General features: G+C 32.4%; 5 protein-coding genes across 5 annotated transcripts; 2 read left to right on the top strand and 3 right to left on the bottom strand.

Annotated features, from left to right (window-relative positions):
* Window positions 1–951: 951 nt before the first annotated feature.
* Window positions 952–2901, bottom strand: LOC137815287 (phloretin 4'-O-glucosyltransferase). Its single transcript, XM_068618415.2, has 2 exons — window positions 1694–2901; window positions 952–1523 (listed from the first exon to the last, which is right to left on the bottom strand). The coding sequence occupies exons 1-2, from the start codon at window positions 2894–2896 to the stop codon at window positions 1131–1133; spliced, it is 1596 nt and encodes a 531-aa protein (XP_068474516.2). The 5' UTR covers window positions 2897–2901; the 3' UTR covers window positions 952–1130.
* Window positions 2902–4844: 1943 nt separating this feature from the next.
* Window positions 4845–6673, bottom strand: LOC137815286 (xyloglucan endotransglucosylase/hydrolase 2). The gene is made up of 3 exons (XM_068618414.2): window positions 6344–6673; window positions 5731–5924; window positions 4845–5376 (listed from the first exon to the last, which is right to left on the bottom strand). The coding sequence occupies exons 1-3, from the start codon at window positions 6617–6619 to the stop codon at window positions 5010–5012; spliced, it is 837 nt and encodes a 278-aa protein (XP_068474515.1). The 5' UTR covers window positions 6620–6673; the 3' UTR covers window positions 4845–5009.
* Window positions 6674–10459: 3786 nt separating this feature from the next.
* LOC137815285 (pentatricopeptide repeat-containing protein At4g14190, chloroplastic) lies at window positions 10460–12684 on the top strand. The gene is made up of 2 exons (XM_068618413.2): window positions 10460–10946; window positions 11390–12684. The coding sequence occupies exons 1-2, from the start codon at window positions 10584–10586 to the stop codon at window positions 12515–12517; spliced, it is 1491 nt and encodes a 496-aa protein (XP_068474514.1). The 5' UTR covers window positions 10460–10583; the 3' UTR covers window positions 12518–12684.
* A 2077-nt stretch (window positions 12685–14761) lies between these two features.
* Window positions 14762–15916, top strand: LOC137816126 (uncharacterized). Its single transcript, XM_068619216.2, has one exon. The coding sequence runs from the start codon at window positions 14762–14764 to the stop codon at window positions 15914–15916; it is 1155 nt and encodes a 384-aa protein (XP_068475317.2).
* Window positions 15917–16927: 1011 nt separating this feature from the next.
* On the bottom strand, window positions 16928–23626 carry PRD1 (putative recombination initiation defect 1). Its single transcript, XM_068618412.2, has 10 exons — window positions 23069–23626; window positions 22615–22727; window positions 22346–22521; window positions 21464–21775; window positions 20179–21142; window positions 19376–20084; window positions 18912–19192; window positions 18076–18742; window positions 17376–17731; window positions 16928–17062 (listed from the first exon to the last, which is right to left on the bottom strand). The coding sequence occupies exons 1-9, from the start codon at window positions 23516–23518 to the stop codon at window positions 17498–17500; spliced, it is 3906 nt and encodes a 1301-aa protein (XP_068474513.1). The 5' UTR covers window positions 23519–23626; the 3' UTR covers window positions 16928–17062; window positions 17376–17497.
* Window positions 23627–23801: the final 175 nt, after the last annotated feature.

Below are 23801 nucleotides of genomic sequence, written 5' to 3'. Positions count from 1 at the left end.
TGATGAGTAATATGATAGAAAATATGAAATTAAGACCAAGGACCAAAAAAAAACCTTCACCTGGGACACACTTGCCTCAAAATTTAGATGCCATTTTGTTTGGAATTTTTCTTACTGGGCCTAGTTATGTTTTCTGGGTCTGGTCACATGACCAACACATCCCAATCTTGGAAAAGAATCCAAGGTTTATTAAAGTTGTTTTTCTAAATTAAAAATACATCTGAAACAAGCATAAAAAAATTATATTTAATTTGGTCTGATCAAACAAAAATCTGATTCATTAGTTTCATGGCTATACTAATATTTTTTTAGTTTTTTCCTTTGATAGGATGGTTAAAGATTTTTTTTAATATTGTATATAATATTAAACAATTTGTTTACATATACTAGTTATGTTGTATTTACGTAATATTGTTGAAATATAAGTTGTGTAGCAGATGAAGAAAAAAGAACTTGTGAATAAAAAAATCATAATGAAGTGCACTCAACAGTTTAGTACTCAGAATACGAGAGATGTTGATAAAGAATAACTTATGAGATGAAGAAATAACACTAAATAATCAAAAATTATTTTATAACCAGGTATTTTAACTCACAACGGACAGAGTTTTTAATTAAGAAATAATAAGTATTTAAATATTTCTTATCATGTAAACATGTTTTATTTTTAATACAAAAACAATTTAATCATTTTATAAATATACTATTTTTTTAAGTTTTTATTTTATTTTATCACATTATTCAAATTATTATTATTTATTTTATTTCTCTTCATCCAAAAGACTTTATGTTTTCACTAAACATGGTAAAAAAATGTGAAAATATAACATTTTAAAATTATATTCAAATTTTAAAATGTGAAAAAAAACTTTCAATGCTATTTTATTTATTTATTATTATATATATATATAGTTATTTTTAAATTGATCACATCAAGTATCATTTTCCAAGTTAATAATGGCATGGACTTTTCCATGAATGATATTTATTGAAAAAGTTGATGTGCATGCACTTGACTTTACCCAGAGTTTCTTCTTGACTAAAGAAGTGAAGTAGCTTAACTTAGGTGTTATCTAAGTTCCTTCTTTCTTTAAAAGCACAACATTCCAAGAAGAAGAAGAGGGTGACTGTTACATGACACAATCCTGTTCAAATTTTGAAACATAATCAAGAAAAGTGTTCATGTTCCTGTCGGAAGAGCCTCCTTCCTTCACGGCTTCTCGGGCCAGACATTTCCACTTCTGAGCATTCCTTCTCAGCTCCTCTGCTTTTCCTCCATTTCCCATCACCACTTCCAAACACTTCCTAATCTCCATGGCCTCCACTATCCCCTCCTCGTTCACTTTATCATTCACTCTCACCCCCGTCTTCCACACATCTTCCACCAACTTTGCGTTTGTCCCTTGGTCTGTCCACTGCGGAAAACCCACCATAGGAACCCCCGAACTCAAGCTTTCCATTGTCGAATTCCATCCACAGTGTGTCACGAAGCAACCCACAGAACCATGCGACAGAACCTCCACCTGAAAACCATACTCTAATATTATTTATTTTTATCACATGCACAAAAATTTAATGCACTAATTTGTCCCAAACCATGCATATATAATATATAGATTCTTATCTTATCCATGTTAGTGTCTCTGGTGCATATACCTAGTTAGTGGTATAGAGCAATGAAATAATTTGTTACCTGAGTACACCATTTGACAATCTTCCCCCTCTGCTCCAACTCCTTTCTGCAGCTCAGTTCTTGCAAGGTTCCTTCTTTTCCATTGCTTTCTCTTATGACCCACAAGAAGGGATACCCGGAATCTAGCAACGCACGTGCTATCTCCTCCATCTGTCTCTGAGACAACACAGCAAGGGAACCAAACGAAACATAAACCACAGACAACGCGGGTTTTGAGTCCAGCCATTCAACGTAATCCTTTGACCCGTGGAAGATGTCGCCGCCAAAGGAAGTATCAGCCGGGTCTTTGCCGTCCAAGAAAGCGGAGGGAATCAACGGCCCAATTGAAATCATGGTAAGCTTATCAATGGCTCTCAGGGACTCGGGTTCCAAGTCCTCGAATGTGTTGACGATAACTCTCGGGTTGGATTCTTCGTCGAAAAGTTGAAACTGTTCTTCGAGTGGAGGAATGGCGAAAGAGTAGATGTTGGAGGGTAGGAGGAAGGAGGGAATGTCACGTGCTGCGAACGAAAAGGGCAAACCCGGAAACTCTATGGTGGGGTCCTCTTTTTTGTGGATGATGTTAATGTAATCCCTGTATTCGTGAAAGTAGTGATAGTAGATATCTAAAACTGTGGCGGCTTGAATCCACAGGAGCACCCCCGGAATGCGAAACTCACGCGCCACCTTTGCGACCCAGGGAAGCATGAGGGTGTAGGCGACGCAGGTGAAAGGTTTGCCTTCCTGTTTAGCGGAGGTGATGATGTTTCTGAAAAACTCAGAGCCGCGGAGCTTGAGCTCAGCCATGTAGGAGATGACGTTGGAGTCGTTGGTGCCTTCGTAACCGTCGTCGTATCCGTCGGAGAAGGTGACGAAGGTGAGGCCGGGGACGGTGAGTTTGTTGATCATGCGACGGTGGAGGAAGGTGCTGGTGGCGAAAGTGACATGGACGCCGATGGCAGTGAGGCGCTTGGCAAACTGGATGGCGGGGTTGATGTGACCTTGGACGGGGTAGGTTACGAGGAGGAAGCGGTGGTGCACCATGGTAACGGTGGCGCGTGAAAATGCAGAGTGGATATTGTGCAGTGGGTTGTTTGAATTGATTTGTTTGTTATATAGAGTGAAGGAAGCGAGAAAAGGAGTGAAATGGTGACGTTTGCGGTGACGAAAAGAGTAGGGTTGGTGGAGTTCTTCGTGCTGTCTATGTCCATGTCCATGTCCCATGTAATATGTAACATGTCCGTTCACGAGGTCGAGCTTTGTCTGTCATGCTGCATGAGAAAAGAAATAAGAATACTCTCTTCTTTCTTAACACAAAACTTATATATTTTTTGATAGTTAAATCTTATTAAGACTTATTATTACAACTTATCCAATATTATCATACTCTAACTTCCGAGTTAAATAAGATGAGATTAACTATTCTCATGGGATTCCTTTTCTCTTCTTATTTATTTGTATTCTTATTTATTTGTACTATTGAGTGTTTCTTCTTCTGTCAAAAGTATTCTTGTTCTTGATAGACTCAAGGGATATTTAATCACGCTTTATGACTCTTAATTAGAGTTATTGTTTCTAACCAGTAATCTGAGGTGGATATTGTTTTGTTGAAAGATCGCTAAATCGTTACTGATCAGTTGAACTTTCGATTTCAACTAAGTGTCTGGTTTCAACTTAGTAGAAGTTTTGTTGACGAAAAACACTTTAAAGAATTCGAATAAAACAAGAGTTAAAACCTATCATATTGATCTTTGCATTAATTAATTTATTATTTAGAGACTAAGACATACATAATTTTTTTTTTATAGTTGCGCAATATCTATTAAGAAATAAATACGTATATATGTTATATATTTTGTGAGAAAGTAGTATTCATTTTGTATATATGTTATATATTTTGTGAGAAAGTAGTATTCATTTTTATGACATGATAGTTTAAAAAAAAAGGTATAATGTTATTATTATATAAAAAGAAACAAATGTAAAAAGCTTTTCTTACGTTATAAGTTTTTTAGAATAATTTTTTTCTTCTTTTGCTTAACAACAAACGAAATTTAAATTTGGGGTAGTTGATAATAATGTTTCTACTAACAATTAACATGCATTTTAAGTTTTTCGATTTTTATTGTTTAAAAAATATCTTATTTTAGAGTTTATGTATCTTCTTTTTTTAATAAATGGAGTAAATTTGTTAACTTTTAAAAAAGTGTGAAATAAAACAATTAAAATTTGATTAAAATATATTTGATTAAGTAAAAAAAACATTTAAAATGTAAAGTCTATCACTTAAGTGAATACAACTAGAGAGAAGAGACGTTTAAACGACATCATATAAATATATATTATTTGAACGTAGTAAAATTGCTATGAATAGAGACTTAGATGTTCTACATATTTTTTTATGGATAAAAAAATTAAACTCTCATAGTAATGTCTAGAAAGTATTCATTACATATTAACTTTTACTCAATAAAAAATATTTTATACCAAAAATACATTATTTTACTATTTTATCAAAATTTTATTTTAATTATATTATTTTTATATATGGTATTAGTTTGATAACAATTTATTTCTTTAACTAAGGTTAAAAAATGTTTTCAACTTAAAGTTAGAAAGAATAGATGACATTAGTGTTAGCAATAGACTGATTTTAATTATACTTTTGTCACATCACATCATTAGATTACATATGAGTGAGATTGGTATCTTAATCTCTATTTTATTAAATCTCAGGCACCCCCAATCCAATAAGGTTGACTAATATTATCAAGTTATTATAATATAATATTATAAAATATATTACTAATATATTAACTAATATATTATCACATCTATGAATATTTTGTAATTTTAGTTATAAACAACATCAACACAAATTATTTACAAAATGTAAAAAGAATAATAAAAATTAGGTTGTAATAAAAAAATATATAGTTAACTAGTTTTATTTATACGTTAGACATTAATAAAACCTATAAATATTCACTTATATAGTTCAAAAAATGTGATTATATTAAGCCCTAAAGGTTTATTTTATTGAGTAACATTTATTACTTTCTATAACCTAAAGGTTTAGCACATTCCTGAGAGTTGGGAGAAAAATTTATATAGCCGCCATTGGTCCTGACGGTGGAAATTGGAATTACTAAATATTGATACACATTCCCAAATAAAATATGAATTTGATTTTATTTTGATTATGAATACGATATATAAAGCATAAACTCAGAGAAAAAGGCAAAATAGCAGAGGAAGACATAAAATTAAAGAATCAAAAGACCAACACATAATAATACAACATATTTTACACAGAAAAACAATTCTAGTTTGTTTCTCAGCGCTTGCACTCTGCAGGGAGGCCTTGTGGGAATCGCTTGAGGTCGTTGCAGTAGTTATAGATCATGAAGTACTTCTGAACCCATCTCAGTCTTCTTCTGCCATACGCATCAAGCTCCGTGCTCTGCCATGCAGAATCAGATAATGAATTGGAAGACACAGAGAACCCTGTGGCTTTGAAATTGCGGTAGTATGCTGTAAATGGTGCCTTGGACCAATCAGTTTTCACCAAACCACCTCTTGTTGCCCAGTCATCAGCATTCCACAGGCTAGAGTAGATTCTCATGGGTTGGTTCTTTGGGAAAGGAACACCAGCACTCTCAGCATTCTTGAACACCCTTATGGGAATGTTGTCCACCAAGAAGCTGCACATCAGATGAATGAATTGGTTTTGTTTATTATACCAGTCAATGAAGGGAAAAGAAAGTACACCATTAATGTAATTTAAGTCTAATTGTAACTTAAAAGTCTAATTCAACTTCATTAAACTCCATTAAACTCCATTAAGTGTAATTTAAGTCTAATCTGTAGTCTAACTATGAAATTCAACTTCATTAAACTTCATTAAACTCGATTAAGTGTAATTTATGTCTAATCTCTAGTTTAACTATGAAATTTTCATAGTTAGAATCTCTATAATATATAAGTGGAATCTAGAACACATTAGCATGGAAAGTAAGAGATGAATAAAACAAGATAAATGTTTTGTTTTTACTCACATAATGTGTTGGGGCTTCCAGATGATGGAGTAAGTGTGGAAGTTTCTGGTGGGATCGAACCAGAGATAGAACTGTTGCTCTCTGTTTCCTTGGCCTTGGGTGAACACGTTTGTATGGAGAATATAAGGGTCGCCGCTCACGTTTCCCAAGAATTCAAAATCAATCTCGTCATGAGTTGGCCCCTGAGATGACAACTGCATCACAAAACACTACCGTTATGAACTCAACACGAAAGGAATAAGGTTTTGTGCTTCTTTTTCCTTAACTCATTGTGTGAAAAAAGCATAAAGTAACTGTTGTGGTGAAAAGTACAATACTCTAGCTAGCATAGCTATGATGCAAAAGTTAATTCTACAAGCATAGCATTCTAATACACATTGACACATTGATATAAACACTGATACCAGATAGATACAAACACATTTATATAATAAATACATTGACACGGACATAGACACATAAATAAGTATAATTTACACAAAGATACGTATAATTATGTTGCAGAGAAGTGATATTGAAGTTGGTTTTGAAAAAGAAAGAAGAATATAAAGTGGGAGGGGGAGAAGAAAGGAACCAAATTAGATGAGTTTGATTGTGTTGTGAAAAAACATACGTAGTAAGCAGTAACAGTGCCAGCAGAGTTGCCAGCGACGAGTTTGAGCTGCATATCGATCCTTCCAAATAAGTAATCTTTCTTGGATTGGAAGCCAGAGCCAGAGACTTTGTCCAGGGAAAGAGATAGAAGCTGACCACCACCGAATATCTTAGCACGGTGGTCACCCCATGTGAGATCAAAGTCTTGGTAGAAGTTAGCAGCACATTGAGCCACCATGGAGCTAACCACCACCGCTAGCAGAAGCGCATAAAACACAGTACCAGTAGAAGCCATGTTGAGAGAGATGTAAATGTTGTGTGTTTGTGTTGTGTTGTGTTGTGATGCAAAGAAGAGTATATATATGTGATAAAGAAGGAGATGGAATATGGAGTGTGTTGCGTATGGTGGGAATGGGATGATGGGACGCGTGAGAATTGATTAGTGGTGCCAGCTTTGCAAGTATTGAAAGCTGGAAGCTTTTGTTTGAAAGTTAGATTATTAATTACGCTAGTATTGGTTTTTGTGTTGTGTAATGAGTTGGCTGAAGAGCCAAATCATGATTCTTTTGTGTTCAAAGTGTGTGTGTATATATATGCGTAGGTCCCCATTTTAGTATATGATTTGGAAAAGTAAAATGAAATTAGGAGGAAAATCAGGCTGTGTGTGGATGCCAACTGGAAGTGCTTCCACGGAAGGAATAAAAGGAGAATAAGTGCAACAAACAACTGGTATTTTACTTCTCCATGGCTCTTGTAATAATTCATTCTGAATCCTCAAAGATGATAAAGCTTTACTTACACACCCTAAAAAATTAATAAAGATTAGATAATTTAATCAATTTTGTTATTAATCATATCAGTTTATCCTAATTGAACCTGAAGTTGAATCAGAATCTAATGTTATGGACCATAAGGGTACATTATCTATTGCAAAATAAGCACTCTAATGAATTTTAAAGGTTCTGACAGTATTCAGAAGTTCACGAGAGCAACAATGGTGTTGTGGCATGCTTATCCCTTAACTCATGCTTCAACTCTTTCACCTACATAGCTTCAGGCTAGGTTTCAATTTTGTCTGCTGCGATATTCAGTACTGACAACAACTTTGAATCTGAAATAAAGAAGAGAAAAAAAACACTGTACAAATGTAACATTGATTTTTATATCCTTAACTAATTAATGGGAATTTTTTGTAGTGTTTGAATATGGTTATATGAGCTATCTCCAGCTGCACCTGACCAATGCTACAGTTGTGATGATATTTTTGAGATAACTCCATCGAACAGTGGATAAGATCACACAAAATAGCTCTCCAAGAGCACAGCATTGGAACCAGAACTATCCATTGTCCTACAGTGTCAGAGATTGTGGTAATGATCACACCAAATTATTGCTACAAAAGAAATTGGAAAATTGCCTAACATTGGCTTTAACCAATTATTTTATGTTTATGATAAATTTTGAATTCGTTTTTATGTTTTTAAAATATTGAATACAGATAGTTTTTTTATTTGATGTTTCTTTAAAAGGGAAAATATTTGTATAAGAATATAACCTTGTTCTAAAGAGTGCTAACATGAAAATAATGCACCTTCTCTTTAAATCAAACTCCTCTATGTAGTAAACAGGTTGTAAATGGCAAAAGAAAATGAAGCAATATTTAGCATTGCCATAGAAAAGCCTCATGTATTTGTGAAGAGTTTCTAAAAGTTTGTTTCTACTAAAAATACAGTTATAAATAATTTGAAATAGTATAAGTTAGGTTAATAGGAAACTATATTTATGGGAATCCAGCTAGCAATAGAGAGAATCTTGAACCTTTACTATGAAATAACCTATGATGCTACCTTACTTAAATGTGTTTTAATTCCTATATAATATAGCAGTTTTTAACATAATGGAGCAGATTATAATTTGCATAGGGTTGTTGGGAAATTAAATTACCTCTTCCTTTTTTCCAGCATGCGTGTTTCTAAATTTGTTTGTCTGTTTGTTTTTATTTTAGTAAGAAAACAAGAATGTGAGTACAAAAAGCTCTTGCATATAATTGATGTGTTTCTGCAATAATGTTTTGCTTTTCCTTTTAAATAAAAAAACTTTGAATCAGTCTCTCTACATTGGATAAAGGGTATTATATTATTGAAGCATTGGTCTTTTGGGTGGCTTCAGATTGTGCATGAATCAATGGATTATACAATGAGATGATAGTGTATGATTAGTAGTTGGTGATGCTGCTGGATGCAACTAAATTTGTTCATAATGATGAAGATGAAGATGGTTGAGATTCACCAAGCAATCAAAAATATCATACAAATCTATGATTTCATTATTCATCACTTGAGCAGTGATGAGACCCTTCTTTCTCAATCACTTAATTATAGCATGAACCTATGATGAAGATCAAAGAAGATATAGGCTATGGATAACAATGGTGAAATTGGTACTTTTGGAATTAAACATCATAGGTGCACCATAATTGATAATGATACAATTTAATTTGTAAGCACCATGTTATCATTGAAGAAGAATGACACGTTTCAAATTAGCTAAAAATACCATACATTATACCTAGTATGTCATTAATGTCCTTTGGAGTACTACTTTTGTGTTTTTTATCGTATTCAGAACTAATAATGTAAAATCTATATATTATATAATAATAAATATTTATATGTATAAGTATGATTTTATTTGAGTAAAAAAAAAATTTCATGTTGATTCAAAATAATTTATTTTTATGATTATAATAAAAAAGTTATATAATAAATTTGATTTTGTAAAAAAATAATGATTTTTTTAAGTGTAAAATGATAAGTAAGACTAGATTGGTAGAGTATTAAATTTGTTTTGAAGAAAATAAATAAATTTGATTAATATTTGCAATACTGGAATAATAATCTATTTTAAATTTTGGACACCTAATGATCTTATGTTAATAGACACTCCTATTTTTAAATTTTTATAAAACTATAAACATAAGAGCATATCTATATGACTAAATAAAATAATAATGCCCTTGATTTTATGTGAAAAATAAAGATATTTATTATTATCGACATCTCCTTTTCTTATATTTGTAAAATGATTAATAATAGTATTTAATGTATTTTTACTTCTAAAATGGTGACATTTAAATTATATATTTTTAAATGAAAGAGTAATTCTAATTATTAACTACAATTTTGAACTTAATAACAAACATTGGTGTAACAATATTAATTTTTTTAATAATATTATTATATTATAAATAATTTTTATACTCTTATATTAAATATATAAGTCAAGTAAATTATTTCAAATTTTTTAGAATCCAAAACTTATTTTCATACATTCTAACTCTACGTTACTTTGACTATTTATGAAAATCCCACTTATTCTTATTCTTATTCATGACTTAGCTAGATTTCATTATTGTTTATTTTGGTTAAAAAAAAAATAGAATGACTCAAAATATCAGCTTCGGTTGATTTTTCCCCCATCATGTTTATGCAATAATAATACAATTCCAATATGAGTATATTATGTTTATATTAATTATACTTTATTTTTCATTTATTTATTTAATACTTATATACATATAAATAACATTCACACTTATGTGAATATTAAGTAACATTTTTATTCTACATTTCATTTAATTTTTTATCAGAATTAAATGATTTCATCTCAAATTATAATAAATTTATTAAATAACAATTAAATTTAGAGAAAAAATAATTAATCACTAAATAATTAAATTAAATATTATTTTAGAAACTAAAAAATTATTATATTTAAAATAATTTGCATTATTAATAAAAATGCATAAAAATTGACACTAATTTAAAATTTAAAATATTAATAATTAAAACTTTAATAATTTAGATATAATTTAAAAAATTATTTTATAATTTTATTAATAATAAAAATTATTTTAAATATTAATATATTTTATAATTTTTAAAATCTAAAATAGTCTTTAATTTAGTGAAATAGTAATTAATTATTTTGGTGTTTAAAATTAGTTAAATTTAACAAGTTTCTTTTTAATGATAGACACATTTTATTTTATGTAAATAAAAAATATTATCTTATTTAATTGCTTTTCAATATTTTTAGTTTTATATATGATACTTGATAAATATGTTAAATTATGTGAACATTTATAAAACAAAAAATAGACAAGGGGGAGTTTGAAAAATATAGAATATGATTATTAGGATGCACCCAAAACCTAATGAAAACCCAATTGGATTGAAAATTGAAATGTAGAAAGAAAAATGGTGAATGCTATGACTCACAGTCAGAATCAGTGTGTGTTGGCGTTGAAGTTGAATCCCAATTGCAGAGGAAGGAAGAGCAGTTGCAGCACCTTCTTCCCAAAACCCTTTGCCACATTCCCATGCCTCACCACTCAAATTTGCCACGCATTCGGTGACACAGTTTCAGACTCGAAGCACAGAACCCTTCTGGTTGAGACTTACCATCACCATGACAGCCTCAGAGCCTTACTTGCAAAGCTTGAGAGGGAGGATTCGAACCCAATGTACATACTCGCCCAAGATGGAGACTGGTCCAAAGATCATTTTTGGGCTGCTGTCAGGTTCCTTAAGAATGCCTCTAGGTTCGTGGAAATCCTTCAGGTAGAGACCCTTATGCCAATCTTCAATTTTTGTGACAAATTTGATAGCTTTGCCTAAAAGGGTCTTAATTGCTCCGGGGTAGACTTTATTGTTGCTTTTGTTCCAAATTAACCATCAATTTCATTGTAAAGTATCAGCCTTTCATTGTAAATAATCCCCAGAGTTTTAGGAATTATGCTAAGTAGTCTTCCAATTATTGGAAAGCCCTTCATTGGTCACTGAACGGTAGTAAAAATATGTTAACATAAAAACAAAACTGGGAGATATTGAATACTTACTTATATAGCTTTGGTACTTTGGGAATTACTTAGAAGAGAGAGTAACACTTGGGCACCAAATTTATGGTCTATTCCATCCGAATCTGTTTTATGACACTGTTTTTAGTATCATTTCTTCCTTTGTGAATTTTGAGTCCTTACTTTCTTAGCACGTTGCATTAATAGGTGTTTGATATGTGGAAGGAAATTGAGAAATCACGGATTAGTGAGTTCAACTATAACAAGATAATAGGCTTGTTATGTGAAGATGAAATGATGGAAGAAGCTTTATCTGCATTTCAAGAGATGAAAGTTCAAGGTATGAAGCCCTCTTTGGACACTTACAATCCAATAATTCATGGATTATCCAAAGCTGGTAAGTTCAGTGATGCTTTGCGGTTTTTAGATGAGATGAAAGAATCTGGCTTAGACCCAGATTCTGAAACCTATGATGGTTTGATTGGAGCCTATGGGAAATTTCAACTGTATGATGAGATGGGTGAGTGTGTGAAAAAGATGGAGTTGGAAGGGTGTTCTCCTGATCATATCACTTATAATATACTTATCCAGGAGTATGCTCGAGCTGGGATTCTCCAGAGAATGGAAAAGCTATACCAGAGAATGCTTTCAAAGAGAATGAGACTGCAATCTTCTACTTTTGTTGCAATGCTAAAGGCTTACACCACATTTGGGATTGTTGAAAAGATGGAATTTTTTTTCAGAAAAGTCTTGAATTCAAAATCATGTCTAGAGGACGATTTCATAAGAAAAATGGCTGAAGTTTATATCAAGAACTATATGTTTTCTCGACTAGAAGACCTGGCACTAGATTTATGTTCAGCATTTGGTGAGAGTGACCTTGTTTGGTGTCTCCGTCTCCTTTCTTATGCATGTCTCTTGAGTAAAAAAGGTATGGATATAGTTGTTAAAGAAATGCAAGATGCCAAGATTAATTGGAATGTTGCCTTTGCAAATATTATCATGTTGGCTTATGTGAAGATGAAAGATTTCAGGCATTTGAGAATTTTACTGTCCCAACTGCGAATCAATCGGTTGGGGCCTGATATTGTGACTATTGGAATTGTATTGGATGCCAGTAGAATTGGTTTTGATGGTAGAGGAGCTTTAGAATCATGGAGAAGAATGGGGTATCTGGACAGAGTAGTAGAATTGAAAACAGATTCTCTGGTCCTTACTGCATTTGGGAAAGGTCATTTTCTTAAAAGCTGTGAAGAAGTGTACACTTCCCTTCACCCTGAGGACAGAGAAAGGAAAAAATGGACTTACAATGATCTCATTGCTTTATTGACATAAAACATACTGGTAGCATCACTGTATGATCCTCTTGAGCATTGTTAGTGTAAATGCACTTTCTGCATTCCTGTAAATATCAGAATGGCATAACTACGGGTATGTACAATTTAAAGTTTTTCACATTCTAACTACGATGGTTTCAATGAAACAAGGAAGCTTTGCCAATCCACAAACCCTGGTAGGATAGCATGCAAGATTTAGGATTTAAAACTCATTGTTTTAAATATTTAGGAAAGACCATTAATGGGTGTAAAATATAATTTTCTTGGTGAGAAGATGCAAAATTAAGGAAAGGGTGTCAGTAAAGAACAGACTTTAGTCACTCAAGATATCAACCTTTTCGGATGGAATTGAATACTCCATCAGGTGGGCGTGGTATAAGAAGAACCATCAATAAAAGAAAATTATTAAATAAAATTAATTTTAGAAATAAAAAATAATTAAATACTATATTAACAAAATCAAATATTAATTTAGAAATTATTTTTTTTTATTAATATTTAAATTAATTTTTATTATTGATAAATAATTTTTAAATTGATATCTAATCTATACTTATATATAAAAGAAGATTTTTCATTATAATCAGTTTTTGATATACACAATTTTTTTTCGATTCTATCTTTATTTAATATATCTCATTTTATTAATACAATGGAGTATTTTGGAATATTTTGTCATTTCATATGATCTACTTAAAAAATAAAATTATTTTATTTTTCACTCAATAAAAAATAAATAATAAATAATCATGTGTCATATAAAAAAAGTTTAACTAGTCATCGTGGATCATTTTAAATTACAACTTACTCAAAAAGTGAAAATATATCTACTTTTAAAAATAAAAAATTATAATCTTTTCAATGTCCAATAAGAAACTTTTTTATTTTAATCCTTATAAATATATTATTTATTAGTTTAATATCTGTTGTGTGACAATTTTAATTCAAATAAGTAATTTTTATATTTTATTCAGATTTTTCATTTTGTCTATTAATTAAAACAGTTTTAGGGAGAGATTGGAACATATTTGAATGACTGAAACTAATAAAAAAAATGAAAAAGGACGTATATTTATGTATCTATATTTATATTTATATTATATATATTCATATCTATATCTATAACTATATATCTCTATATATCTATATACATATATAATATAGTTTGTTATGGATATTAAATTCTATTGATGATATTCATAGAATAAAAATTTATGAAGAAATGATTTGTTAACAAATTATTATATTGTAAGATACTAACTAAATACTTTTGATATATTTACTGTTTTTAAATTGATATAGAATTGCTTATGCCATATATTAATTCCTTAAAACATCTTCGATCAAATATAAAATAATCTTAAAATATAAAATATATTACTTAAGAATAAAAAATTCAATCTAAAATCATTATGAGATTGTAATAAACTACACATTTTAATTAAAATATTTGGTTACTGAATTTGCAGGATTTTCAAAATATCAATCTCATCAATCAAATAGTTATCATTGCTATCAAAACTAAAATAAAAAGGGCTTTTTTTTTACTAAAATTTGAAATCTTTTTAGAATGTATTATATAATATTTTCTTGGAGAGATTTTTTTAATGATGATTTTGATGTTATCACTTTTTCCTTATTTTTAACCGTACCAATAAGAAAAACGTATTAATTAAAAAAAATCAAGATTTTATGTTAATACTTTCTTAATTGTATGTATATAGATAAAAAAAAAATTATCTTTGTAATTTTTCTTAACAGTACTTGTTTTTCCTATTTTTATATATTCATGATCATTAAACTATAAATAATTTTAAACTGAACACAAAATATTAGTTAAGAATAAAAGTTGATTATCATTTGCTATCAAAACTAAAATATAGAGGGTTTTATTTGACTAAAATTTGAAATCTTTTCAAAATGTATTATATAATATTTTGTTTGAGATTTTGTTAATGATAAAATTTTGATATTATCATATTTTTTCTGTTTTAAAATGTGCAAATAAATATTAATTAAAAAAAATCAAGATTTTTTATTAATATTTTTTAATTGTATGTATATAGATAAAATTTTCTTATCTTATCTTGGTTAATAATTTTTTTTATCTATATCTATATATATTCATCCAACTATAAAATTGAGTTTTACCGATATCATATCATCTCTTTTTAATTTGCCTACACAGTTTTCTCTACTTCTCACTTTTTTTCTCCGCTTCTCACACTAACCTCACCCAGCTATGGCTATGATTTCAAGCGAGATATTTCCTATTTGTACTTATTTGCCAGCAAAATCTCTTTACCGATTTAAAGCTGTCAACAAGGGGTTCTGCAATCTTCCAGAAGAAGGCTTTTTCCTAGTGAATCATGTTCATAATTCGTTGAAAAGAGATGATACATGTTTCTTCTTACAACTAGAGAGGCCGTGCAACGAAGAAATTAGGTTGCATCCATTACCTTCGCAACCAGGATCAGGTGTGTCTGATGAGGTTCTACAGTTCCTGTCAAAATCCAGTCAAATTGTAGCTTCAATCAAGGGATTGATACTTTGTCGTGCAACAGATAAGACACCTACTGAGTTTTACATTTGCAACCAAGCTACAAAGTCTCAATTACCAATTTCTTTACCCACTCATGATGAAGAAAATTTGAATGCACGTGCACATGTTATGATCATGTTGTTGGAGTGTTATGACGAGTTTGATGATTACATGGTGGTTCATTTTGAAACCCCAACCGATTGGTCTTCAGATTATGCATGCAAAATTTTGAAGCCTCGGGAAGGATCGTGGAAAACAATGGAAAAGGGTTTTTGTGCAGGTGGTAGAAACATGAAGTTTAACATGCCTGTGCATGACAATGGAGTCATCCACTTCATTTCAGATTGTGGCTCTTACATCACTAAAGGGAGCCCTTATTTTGAACCCTATATAATGTCCTACAATCTCAAAAATGGAACCTCCACAATGCTCAAGTTGTCCAAAACTGCTAGAAAGAGCTCAACGGATAAGAAGTGTGACATGAGCATTTTCAACTGGGGCAAGGTGTCAATGGCAAGTTCCTCCATTTGCTTGGTAAGACTTAAAAGATCTACTTTCAAAGTTTGGATTCTGAAAGATTATAAAACAAGTAAGTGGAGGAGAATTGTGAAGATAAAAACAAAAGAAATGGGTTTGAAGGAAAAATATCCTACAATCACAGGGTTCACGGTTATGAATGGTGAACTTCTCATTTTTGCTACTGAAAAATATATCTACAGTTATGGCTTGACTGGTGAAAACTACATGAAGATTAAGGAAATATGTGAAAACAAATATAAATACTATGTTTCTTTTATTTCATACATGGATACTCTTCGTCCATGTGGACCTGGAGCTACATCTTTGCCATGTTAGAATTCTTACAAATGTTTGATTTGTAGAAAAAATAAATGTAACTCTTTTATGTATTTTTATCATAGTTTGTTATTATAATTTCTTTTCACAAAATAGTAATATTGTTATGATAAATTTCATACTAATTGTTTCTACAAAATAGTGCTTATTTTTTTTTCTTTTTTCCATTTAATCGATATTTTAAATTTAAATAAAATCTACATAATATTTTATTAGGATCTTAATTTTTTTAAAATCTATTAAATATTTGACTAGATTCATATTTTTGTTTATTTTTATTATTAAAATGAGCAGAGCTTGTCTATGGCATGAGTATTCAATCTAGGGTACTAAGAAAACATATTGTAGAAAAAGTTTTAACTACCAATATAAAAAAAAGAAAGCTACATATTAATGAGAATAAGTTAATACATAATAGAGTATCCCTTATACTTTCATAAGTATTTAATAAGCAGAATTTAATTTGTAGAAGGATATAGTTTATAAAATTAGTCATAAGTTCCTTCACATAATTTCTAGCATGTATTTTCGTTTTATTTATTATTATTTTACTTTACTAATATTTTCAATTTTTATTTAATTTAATTAAAAAATTAATATTACAAATTAAAGTAACAAATGTTTTATTATATGATACTATGCGAAATATAATTATAATAAAAATTAAAATTCAATGTAACAATTTTTAAAGTTAAGGAATACAACTTTATAATTTTGAAAATAAAAAAATAAACCCACTTGGTTCTTATTCTCATCACAGTCCATGCCGAACAATTAAAGATTTAAGGATTTTGTTAGAGATCTTATATCGATTCAGAATCATTCGAATTGTCTATCTTACACCCCTCACACTCAAGACTACCAACAATTTATACGTAAGAATGTGTTAAAGATTTCACATCAACTAAAAATTAGGATATTTCAAATAGATGTAAACATCATCTTATAAACTTTTATAAGATTAAGTTAAACATAAAATCCTCATTTTAATATATTTGATAAACTGGTTATTTACATCTAGTTGTGAACCAAACATTTATACACGTACACAACTTGTGACATACCTCACTCTCCATTTTTAGAGAAGCAAATATAGCCATTACAACTGCTGCGGTTTCTTGTCAAATCCTTGAACTGAACCAATTCCTGAAGAGAAAAATGATATAAGTAATTTAAAACTGTATTTATCAATTTCGTTGTCAATAAATAATTATCATACACGGAAAATAATGCATATGTAGGAACTAAACTAATTCAATGCAGTTTATTACATAAATATAGACAATGAACACCCATAAATGAAAATAGATTTGGATAGATATCATCATATTAATGGAAGGGGAGGAAAAGTAACTGTAACAGTTAATGAAGACAAATAACACTCAAACTGGTCTTAAAAGCTGTGAAGAAGTGTACTCTTCCCTTCACCCTGAGGACAGAAAGGAAAAAATGGACTTACAATGATCTCATTGCTTTACTGACATAAAACATACTGGTAGCATGACTGTATGAAACCAACATAGGTAGTTATGCCATCTTTGTCAAATTCAAATGTACCATGGATGAGATGAAAAACTGAAGCTACGTACAACCACCATCATCTACAGACAAGCAAGTGTAAAACATCTCTATTTCTTCTGAGAGCTTTTTATGAAATCCCCTGGAAACCGTATCTATGTACGCCTCTGAAGTCATTAAATCAATGAGAAACTCACAAATGTCTCCCGTATCATACGATGCCGTGAGGACCTTTTTTATCGCCTCATTTGGGAGACCCTCTTGAGCATTGTTAGTGTAAATGCACTTTCTGCATTCCTGTAAATATCAGAATGGCATAACTACGGGTATGTACAATTTAAATAACCTTAAGTTTTTCACATTCTAACTTCTATACCCATTTTAAACTTTATTTCTTTCTCTGTACCCTTCCTATCTCTCTTCTCCTCCCTACGAAAGTATACACATTCCAATGAGTGTAAAAAGAACCTTTTCACATTATTCTTTTGCTGAATCACCTTATAAAATGGATACGCTACGCATGAAAGAATTGTATTGTATGAGCTTTACAAAATCCAAGGAAATAATGGTATGTATGGTGCAAACACGGATAAAGCATAAAGTAACTGTGGAAACCTAATAGAAGACAAGGAAGGAGTTACCTGGAGAATTTGATTTATAGTTGCAATTTGCTCTGTAGTTAAGAAGTTAGATTTCAGTAGTTCTCGAAATAAAACCAAAATCTCCGAACTCAAGTTACTTGCAGTAAGGTTATCCAGTATGCCAGATATACTTGAACTATCAAACACAGATCTCATCCACTGAGGGATTTTACGCAGTTTTAGCACAGCTATAGCTATGAGTACTTGAGGGCTTTGTTTGTTCATGAATGATTGTGATGCTAAAGCAGGAGCTGCAAAAGATACTGTCATCTCCTCAATAATCAATCTACACCAGCTACTCCCTTCCAAGAGTTTTGTTTCTTTTGTCAGATTTTCCCATCCCAGAATCATTGACAGGCAGAAGCAACAATTTGTAGCCACTCTCAGATCATTATAGAAAACCAGCCCTTCCAATATGCTCCTTATGGACATTAAGTACCCAACAGTACATCTCAACTCTTCATGATTACTGTTTATTTGATCTGATATTCTGTTAAATAACTCTAACAGACTATAAGAAGCAGCAATCTTGATTACAGGAGAACCAAAATGCAGAAGTCTGCACAAGTCATGGCAACGGATGCCAATGAAGGCTAGTGGCTCCGATGGTTTCAATGAAACAAGGAAGCTTTGCCAATCCACAAACCCTGGTAGGATAGCATGCAAGCTAGAATAGAAGATTTAGGATTTAAAACACATTGTTTTAAATATTTAGAAAAGACAATTAAGGGGTGTAAAATATAATTTTCTTACTTTAATATGCTACAATTTATTTGCCAGAAGTGAAGAAGATAAAATATACTCTCTTTTTTTTGTTACTGATGTGAACGGCTTACCTTTTAACCGCGAAGTAATGAAGCAGAAGCACAAATATTAAAGTTTCTCCGGTGCTTGTTCCCTCGTCGTGTTCTACCAAAGCAGGTCCCTTCAAAGAAGCAGCAGAGACTATGGTGTTGACCATTGAGATTATAGAAGTATTAAAAAGAACGGCCTTTGAAGTCTCTTCAAGTGTTTTCTTGGTGGAAAGATGCAAAATTAAGGAAAGAATGCCAATAACAAAGAGACTTTCGTCACTTAAGATATCAACCTTTTCGGATGGAATTGAATACTCCATCATCTGCAGTAGTGGACGTGGTGTGAGAACAATCATTAACTGAGTCATTGTGTTTTCTAGTATGTTTAGGGATAGTTGGTCGGTTATAGAATTTTTATAATATCAGATCACTGTATTTTTCCACCTAAAATGGGAGTCTAATCATGATAATGATTAAATTTATACGGGAGCAATATGAACTCAAACCTTCATAGTTACCGCAACCCAACTTTGATCAGCAGACAGTGTTTCAGGATGCACTGAACTCAAAGTGTTAAAAACCAAAATCAAGATGGACATGTAAGTTGCTGTCGACAAGGAATTACTCAAATAAAACCAACTCCTAATTGTTGTCGCCATTCCATGCAAAGATAATTGCTCACAAGCAGTTGGGTAGACATGGACCATAGTTGCCATGACATTGAGAACACATACTACGTCACATTCATGCCTTTCTTCCTCCAAGAGCTGTGCTAATAAGCACACGAAAATTCTAGCTCCGTAGTTATCCTCTGTTGATACTAACTCTGCTAGTGTCTGGACGTTAACAGTTTGATTATTGTTTCCGAGAAATAAGTCAGTCTCTTCTAAGTTATAGCTTCTGCAAAATTTCAAAATCTGATGGCATAATGAGTTGATTATGTTATCTTGTTGAAATAACCACTTCAATGATACTGTGTGAATTCTTGCTGAAAGTAAGTCCCATTCATCATTGTTTATGAGCTGGAATATTATCTCCTCCGCTTCTCCACTGTAGTGAATTTGGTGGTTCGTATTGTCAAGACCCCTTAATAAACTGTAAAGATTCACCAGTCGTGTCACGTTCATACTATCGGAGGTCCGACAATGAAAATCGCTCCTATTGAGAAGAATATATTGTTCAAGAGAAGCTAAAATCAACTTCTCATCTGCAAGTCTGGTAATTAAAGTCAGAAAACTGTCAGTGAAAACAGTTGTCGATGAATTGCTAATCAGGGCAACAGGAGTACGAATTTTGGCAACGTAAGTACCTTTCATCATATAGCGAACTGGTGTACAAAATCAGCAAAACTGCAGATTGACAAGAAGGCAAATCCAAACTGTTAGTACTCCTTTGACCAAGCAAAAAGAGTAAATCGATAGGATCGTGAGACAGGTGTAAAACGGCCTCTCTAATTGGTTGTCCAGAATAATTTCCTAGTAGAGAATCCATGAGTGAACTTAGCAACAAATATATTATATTTTTCATCCTATCCCCTGTAAACAAACCCAGGCATTCATATGAAAAACTGAACCAACCGACGGAAATCAAAGTCTCTGCATATTCCGTGGCATTAATACTAGACTGCAGAAGCACTATCGAATGAAAAGTTTCCAGCAATCCCAGGGCAATGTCCTCTTCCATTTCATTGATGCCCATTACAAGCCAAGGCAGTAAATGGGCTCTGCATGTATCTAGAATACTGCTTTGAAGTTCCAGCTTACTAGAGTTACTGGAGTTTCCATCATGACTGTATGCATATGCCTCTTTAAGTAGGTACAAGCATTGCAAAATTTGGTTGATATTCCTTTCAGAGACAGAGAGACAAGCTAAAATGGCATGTCTTGTTGCTTCCGCGATTGATTTTGACAGATCCAGAGCTCCATTACAAGATGGATATCTTATAAGAGCCACAAAGACGGAGCAGACCATTATAAAGGTCTCGGGAATCATACCCATTTCTCCATCAGAATACTTTCTGAGCATTCTTATCAAAACAAGAATCAGTTCCTCTAGTTGAGAAATTGATACAGATCCAGGGCACTCAGAAATGCATTCATAAATGAGCTTCAATGTCGCACACTGGACAGGGTGAAAGGGAATGTCCGCCACATAATGTAATGCTGGAATAAGAGTTGAAATTCCAACAACGAGTCTTAGTTTAAAACTTTCCTCAGCAGTTGATAAAAGGTCTAGTACCTGAAGGCACATCTTGACTGCTGGGTCCTTATACTCTGTTCATTAATAGAATAATTAGTAAGCCACGTACCAATGCATAACAGTAAGGTCAAAATTAAGTTCTGCATTCACTAGCTTATAACAGAAAAAGTTGAGGTAAACTAAATTAGATTAATAAAACCGACTAGATCCAGATAACCAACTCTGAATTCCGTTAATAAGAAATGAATCTAAATTAGGGCAAATGTTTTCATTCTATATTGTGGCAATAAACAAGGCTATAAAATATGCACAGTATTCAACACAGCAAAATCAATATCGCTTTCATCTAGGAGAGACAAAGAACTTCTTTGGCAAGTTCAATACTAGGTTCTCACCTGACAATCTTAATATTTCAAATAAATAATCTGCAATATTTTCTTCCACCAAGACTCGAATCTCATAGTCTGAAGTTTTGACTGAAGACAAATAGTGAAAGAGTAAATCTATAGTGCCGATTTGAACATGACTGTCTGACGAAAGTAATGGGCCTTTGATGGCTTCAGCAAACAGATTTACCAGAGATGTGCCCTTGGTTCCATCTTCAGTTTCTTTAGAGTTAACTCCTCCTCCATTGGAAGAGATGTTACACGCATCATATGCACATTCTTCCCTGAGCAAACGTCTTCGAGCCAGAATGGTCAAAAGTGCTAATTAACAAAAATGTAAACTGTCATTCAAAAAAGAAACAAAAATGACAATTATGTTGTAAACTATAGCATCTTACACTTGCTGATATCTATTCTGTGAACTATGGCCATACTACTGACTTTTAACAATCCCAGGAATTTTAACGTTAACCACTCGTTCATTAAGGCAGCAACTTTGGTAATTCGGATGATGTAGGATATGGATGCAAACTCTTGGAGAGAAAGATACAAACAGGTAATCAACCTTTCAATCGAAATTCATGATACAAATGGTCATCAGATGTAATAATGCATGGCATGCCAGTGTTTTTTGTTTTCATATTGTCAACATTTAAAAGTCTAGTGTTCTATACCACCTTTCTATCTATTACTATGAGTAGTTATGTAGTTGAGTATACATGAGACAAACAACAAAATCCGTTTGAGACAACGTCCTAATGTCAATCTGTAGTCTACCCATCCAAAATAGGCTTCACGAAAAAGACAAAAGTTAAAACAAACAAGACAACCAAAAAGAAGTTTGGAGTTTTCTTTTCAAGGAACAAAAATACTGAGAACTTGATAACGGACCAATACAATTCAAGCGAACATCGTCATTTTGAGTCTTCATGAGCACATCGACCAACAGGTACAATATCTGTGGACAAAAGGGAATCAACATATCACTTCCTTCTCCCTCTGCTGATGTACTCTGAAGAACAGATAGTTTATAAAGGACAAAGAGGACCTCCCCTCGAATCTCCTCACTGCACGGAGCGAGCAAAGGACTTACCACGTGAAATAAATTTTAAATTCCACAGTACAGCAAGTATCCAAAGCATAATATATCTGAACAATACCTCGGAAATTGAAGGCCCGTAACAAGAACAGAAATGAGGCTACAAATGTCTTTTATGTGTTTATGGAGATCATCATCCTTCTCACAATTCAGAAGAGCCCCAAGGCAGTGAACCTGTCGATTCAGAACAATAGAAACAATCCATAAAAATTTCCATTTATTTTAGAATTTAAGACTAGAAAATTATACGGCAATCATATATAGGGTGAATCTTAAGTTATGTTTGGATAAACTAGTCTATAAGTATAAACACTTTTAAAAAATGAATTGAATGTTTTAATAAAGTTAAAATAAACATAAACACTTCAGTTCATGAAATTGTTAATTATATAAATTGATTTTAGCTATCGAAGAAAGCTAAATTTATCTTACTTCCTACTTATAAAAGGTTACTTCAAAATTTATTCAAACAGTTAATTGACAAGGTAAAAATGCGGAAGGGAAACTAAAATCACCATGTGCAGCTGAGGGGAAGACCAACCGAAAGCACCGGAAGTGATGCGATCGGAAACCCTAGCGACAAATTCGCGGGAAACGGAAGGATCGGCGGACGCAGAGAGGGCGAGAATGAGATGCGTGAGCTGAGCGGCGATTGGCTCGTCGTGGAAGGAGGAGAGGGCGGCGACGAGAGGCGAAAGGAGGAAGTGAGGGTGGAAGGTGAGAAGCGGTTGAAGGAAGTGAGGGAGTGAGAGGGATCGAGAGAGCTGGGAGAGAGCGTAGGAGACATGGACGGTTGGGGAGAGAGGATTGGAGAGGAGGTTGGAGAAGCAGACGAGGCAGATGGAAGCGCCGCCGTGAGTTTGGAGGTTCAACGAAGATCGATGGCCCTGAGAACACGAAACTGAAAATCCCTCCTCGTCGCCGACAACAACATCCACATCGCGTGAATCGCTGCACCAGTACATTCTCTTCTCTCTACTCCCCAATCGCCACAACGCTGCTGCTGCTACTGCTTTCGTTTTTTTGGCGCCAAGCTTAGCTTTAAATTGAAAGGTAGTTAGTTACTAAGCTCTTTCTGTTGAGCTGCGTTGTTCGTATGTGATTTTGCAAAATTGGGCCTACTGAAGGCAGAACTTTTGAAAAATGGGTAGCCTTTTTTTCCTGCACCTCCCCAATTTCCTACCTGCACCCCCTCAATTGGGTGAAATAACCATATTACCTTCATGAGTTTTACATTTTTCTCTCACG

Source organism: Phaseolus vulgaris, chromosome 1, assembly GCF_051622355.1.
Source record: "Phaseolus vulgaris cultivar YP4 chromosome 1, ASM5162235v1, whole genome shotgun sequence".
NCBI classification, from domain to species: Eukaryota; Viridiplantae; Streptophyta; class Magnoliopsida; order Fabales; family Fabaceae; genus Phaseolus; species Phaseolus vulgaris.
The sequence above is the reverse complement of the archived record's forward strand: the minus strand, read 5'-3'. Positions and strand labels throughout refer to the sequence as shown.